Here is a 5,572-nt window from a genome sequence, read left to right on the forward strand (position 1 = left end):
TTATCTCATTATGTCTAATATTGCTAAATTTAAATTTCATATATCCGGTTTTTACTCTATTAAATGTGTAACCTTTCACTTCTATTATTTTCCACCAAGATTAAGTTTACCATTTACTCCATGTGTCTCATCTTCTAAAATAATATCATCTATAAGCAACATGTATCACAATATTATATCTTAGATGTATCATGTGAGTTCATTCATGATTAGTGTAAAAAGATAAAGACTTAGTGTTGATCCTTTATGTAATTCTATTTTTATGGGAAATGTTTCAGTTAATCCACTTGAAGTTCTCATTTTTGTCATTACATCTTAATACATATCCTTAATTAGTTTGATATATATACTATGCTAACATATCTCTTTTCTGGAATTCTCTATATAATTTTTCTTGAGACTCTATCATGTGCTTTTTTCTAGGTCGATGAATACTATATGTAAATCTTACTTCTATTCTTGATACTTTTCAATTAATTACTAGAGCATATTTATAACTTCTTTTGTTGACCTTCTAGACATGAATTTAAATAGATTTTTAGTCACTATATTCTCTTTTAATAGTATGTTTCTATTATTTTTTTTTCCTAAAGTTTCATAATTGACTTATTAATTTAATACATCTATAGTTTACATAATTTTGTATGTCTCATTTAATCATATATAATCGAACTAGAATATTTATACTTCATTAATTAGATATTTTTTCATTTTCAATATTCGGTTGAATAATTTTGTAAATAATTTAATACCTTATTTCTTTAGGCACATCTATATCCATATCGAAATATCATATGATCCAAATATTTCCTAATTTTGCATCCCATTTAAAAATATTATACTTATAAAGTTTGAATTCTACGATAAAAATTTAAATTTTTATACTTATTTAACCTACTTAAATTATTTAAGTTAAATTGATCATCTAAATCATAATTAAAAAGTTGATGAAAATGTCTCTTCCATTGCTCTTTTTATTTTCTCATCATTTAATAATACTTTATTACATTAATCTTTAATAACTCTTATTGGAATAAGATCTCTTGTCTTTCTCTCTCCTGCTTTAATTATTATATAAATATCTCTTTTATCTTTTTTTTAATCGAGTTTTCAATATAAACGTTTAAAAGTTTTATTCTAAATTTTATTCACTATTTTTTTTTGTCTTTTTTTTACTACTATATACTTTTTTTTAAAAAAAAAATCATTCTTACAAATATATAATATCTTATGGCTATTTGTTTTTTTTTTTACTTTCTCATTCTATTATTAAAATTTTGTACTTGATAATGCACATTCTTTTAATTCATCAAGTACACTTTTGGATTACAAATGAGTAAATAGAGACCAAGTTGAAATTTAAAGATGATGGATAATAAAAATAACTAATAACTCGAACTATACTTCGGCTTTAGTACTAAGTTATGCAACATTATAATTGAACTATGAACCACCCGAAAACTAAGGATAAAGTTAACTAATAGAAAAAATAAATAATCAGAGAAAAAAATCTACTTAGAAGTTAAATTAAAAATTATATTAATTTAAAAATTAACATATAAGACTCTAAAATTCAACTCAATAATAAATATAAAAATAAATATTTAAAATAAAGAGAATAAAATAATCATTATAGGGATTATAATTACTGATCCATATTTATTATTAAAATAAAATATTAATTATTAAAGGGAAAAATTGAAAGGATGTAAAATCATTTGATGTAAGTTCTATTTCCAATTAAAGTTGCCCAAGGACTATAGTGCAGCGGTAGGGCATTTAAGTTGTCACCACATGTAACAATTTCCATTTAATTTTTTTTTATAAAAAGTGCTAATTTTGATGGTTCTGTGCCCTTTTGATGCTTGCCCATATTATTAAATATTAAAAAAAAAATAAAATCTCTAATTTATTATTGATACATCCATCTTAAATATTTTATAATTTATTTCTATTTATTACATATGCGTGAATGTTAAATATTTTTCAAATTAATTTTTATTCATTGAATATTTTCCATTCTTGAATATTTTCTATTTTATTGTAATTTATTACATACGAGTAAATCTTGAATATTTTCCATTCTTGAAAATTGATAATAAATTTGGTAACCTATTCTAAAGGGTAACATTTCTTGAATTGATATTTGAAGCTGTTATCAGTGTAACGCCTTATATTGAATACTGATAGTAACATCAAACTGAATATTGATGATAACATAGAATGCTCTTCTAAACTTTTCTACATTTTTTTTACGATCATCAATCTTGTTCAAAGTAAATTTAAAATTGAATTAAACTAAATTTGGCAAATGTTGCTATCCGATTAATTTTAAAAATAGATTATATATTTTTTTCAATTACCAAAACGCCCTCTATCTCCACGGCTCTAATTGATTCTCAATATTGTGAGATAAAAAAAAACAAAACAGATGACCACGGTCAGCGCATAACAGGTAAACGGATAAGCGTCACGAGAAAAATTATGGAAAAGTTTAACGTAACGGTTGATATTTGTCAAAACAACTTTGCTATTTAATTCTTTTTATTAAAGGGCTGTATTTCTCCTGCTTTTCTGGACGATTCCATTATTGCACGTGGTCCTTCTGAGTCCTATCCTTTGGATCCTCTTCCTCTATCCTGTCAAAAAAATAAAGCGACCCGATTCATTGGATCTTTTTGCTGGACCAGTTAATCTACGCTCCTCCGCGGTTTATTTTACATCGATTTCCCTATAAAAGACGTGCCATCCCCTGTTTTCCGTTCATAGACCAAAAATTATCGCCGAAGATTTGGGAGCCAAATAAGAAAAATAGATGGCGGAGATTGTTCCTACGACGGCCTTCGTGATCGGCAAGAAGCGCGGCGCTGAGGAGGAGGAGGATGGTGGCGCCGGCGATCAGTGGGCCTTGTTGCCCAAGCGGACGACCGTAGGGGATCCGGTGGCGGCACTCGCAAGCGCGCGCCATGAGTTCGGGGAGCACGGCGGGGTTAACATGTCGATCGAGGCGTCGGCGACGTTCACGGTTATGGAGGCCGATACGATGCGCCGTATGTTCTCCGGCGAGCTCGGCCCCGACCGCGATTTCTTCATCTACAGCCGCCACTTCAACCCCACCGTCCTCAACCTCAGCCGTCAGATGGCGGCGATCGAGGGCACCGAGGCGGCCTACTGCACCGCCAGCGGCATGTCCGCCATCTCCGCCGTCCTGATCCAACTCTGCGGCGCCGGCGGTCACGTCGTCGCCTCCGGCCGCCTCTACGGCGGCACCCACGCCCTACTCTCGCACTTCCTCCCCTACGCCTGCGGGATCCGGGCTACGTTCGTCGACATCGACGATCTGGAGGCTGTGAGGGCGGCGGTTATCGAGGGGGAGACTAAGGTGCTGTACGTGGAGACAATCTCGAATCCGACGCTGGCGGTTGCCAACGTCCCACGTCTGAGCGAGATCGCGAGGGAGAAGGGGGTGAAACTGGTGGCGGACAACACCTTCGCCCCGATGGTGTTGTCGCCAGCGCGCCTCGGCGCCGACGTCGTCATCCACAGCGTCTCCAAGTTCATCAGCGGCGGCGCGGACATCATCGCAGGTACGCACAGCACCGCTCCTCCCAAGTCTCTCTTTCCTCCACACGTTCGTCGTGACCTTTTTTTAGTGCATTATTTCTCCCAATCCGACAACCGATCGAAGGGTGCTAACTTGCGCCCTTTCCCAAAAGTTTTTGAATAAATTTTAAAACGTGTACAACAAACCGTCTCAGATCCAGCCCATGTGGCTGTCCTATCCATAGGTGGCCCACGTCTTCACGTAGTCTGACTCATCACTCCTAAAAAGACCGCGAAAGCCGTTGTCATGTCGGATGTCAGGACGATAAGGTGATGTTATAGCCACGTGGCGTCTGTTTAGATAAGTGTTTTATATTTAATTTGTCAGGTGCAATCTGCGGTCCGGCGAGCCTTGTGAACTCGATGATGGATCTGCATAAGGGCGCCCTGATGCTGATGGGACCCACCATGAACGCGAAGGTAGCCTTCGAGATCTCGGAGCGGCTCCCCCACCTGTCCCTGCGCATGAAGGAGCACTGCAACCGCGCGCTGGTCTACGCCACCCGCATGCGCAAGATGGGATTGAAGGTCATCTACCCGGGCCTGGACGACCACCCGCACCACTCCCTCCTCGCCTCCCTCTCCAACCCCGGCTACGGCTTCGGCGGCCTGGTCTGCCTCGACATGGTCACCGAGGAGCGCGCAAATAAGCTGATGCACCACTTGCAGAACACCACGCAGTTCGGGCTGATGGCGGTCAGCCTCGGCTACTACGAGACTCTCATGTCATGCTCCGGCAGCAGCACCAGCAGCGAGATGAGCCCCGAGGAGCGCGCCCAGGCGGGCATTTCGCCTGGCCTCGTACGCATGTCCGTCGGCTACAGTGGCACGGTAGAGCAGCGCTGGAGCCAGTTCGAGCGGGCTCTTTCTCTCCTTCACCCTTTGCCCAAGCAGCAGCAACAGCAGCCTGTCTAAGCGCTCCGCATCTATGTTGTGTGATATTCCATACTTTACAAAACTGGGACGATGAGGGGCCTGGTAATTATGTAGTGAGAATAAATATGCTGCCCCACCTTCTCCTACTCTTGTTGTAATTTCTGACCACTCCCAATCGCGTGGGAGTTAAACTCAATGAACTTTTCTAGATGACATGTTAATTATCAGTGCGTGTTTGAATTATTAGAGGCAAAGACAAATATATAATTATAAGTGGAAATAAAGAATAAATATATATATAAAAAAAGAGAACAATACACATAGGTTTGACTTGGTTCCAATCCGATCCAATGTCGCATCTGTTAATTTATTATATTACATATTTAATTATAAAAATATTTAGAATACACTTTTAATTTTAATATTCATCAATGGACACGCACTTATTTCCTAAAACACAGAATCAGATATCTATAATCACGAAAGGTGAGTATAATAAAACTAGGAATAGAAAAATAGATTGAATCTGAAATAGTTGAGCTCATCAATGACATTTAGTTAGAACTTATTCATGACCAAAAAGAGTTCGGAATCAAAGAAGTTGAGCATAGTAAAAATGTTCCAAGAATAGGATGTTACAAATTTGGAGTGAATTTGATGTGCTTAGCTCCATCTAGTTGGATATATTTTTTAAAACTCATTGACAGCTAAAAAGGGTCAACAATCAAGGAATAATAGAATGGTTAGATTCAAGATAGCGCTGGGAAGAGAATGATTTACCTTTATACTGAATCTAATCTATGTAAGTTTATCAATAACTTTTGGACAAAACTTATTGCTGATTATAAAAAGATTGGTATTATAAATATAATGATTTATATTTAGAGTGAATTTGATGTGTCTAGGTGCATCAGTGATTATATGTTAAAACTCATTGATGGCTGAAACTCACTGATGGATGAAAAACGTTTGAAATCAAGGAGGTTGAGAATTATCAAACATAGAAGAGTGGTAGGAAGATAATGATTCAGGTTCGAAATGAATCTAACATATGTAGGTTTTGAAGGATCAAAATCGACATCAGAGAGGGTGA

At 37.0% G+C, this 5,572-nt stretch overlaps 1 protein-coding gene across 1 annotated transcript; it reads left to right on the plus strand.

Annotated features, from left to right (window-relative positions):
- Nucleotides 1-2,766: 2,766 nt before the first annotated feature.
- Nucleotides 2,767-4,706, plus strand: LOC121975136 (methionine gamma-lyase-like). The gene is made up of 2 exons (XM_042526559.1): nt 2,767-3,587; nt 3,932-4,706. Exons 1-2 carry the CDS (start codon nt 2,816-2,818, stop codon nt 4,516-4,518), a joined length of 1,359 nt encoding a protein of 452 aa, XP_042382493.1. The 5' UTR covers nt 2,767-2,815; the 3' UTR covers nt 4,519-4,706.
- Nucleotides 4,707-5,572: the final 866 nt, after the last annotated feature.

This window comes from Zingiber officinale, chromosome 4B (genome assembly GCF_018446385.1).
Source record: "Zingiber officinale cultivar Zhangliang chromosome 4B, Zo_v1.1, whole genome shotgun sequence".
Classification (NCBI taxonomy): Eukaryota; Viridiplantae; Streptophyta; class Magnoliopsida; order Zingiberales; family Zingiberaceae; genus Zingiber; species Zingiber officinale.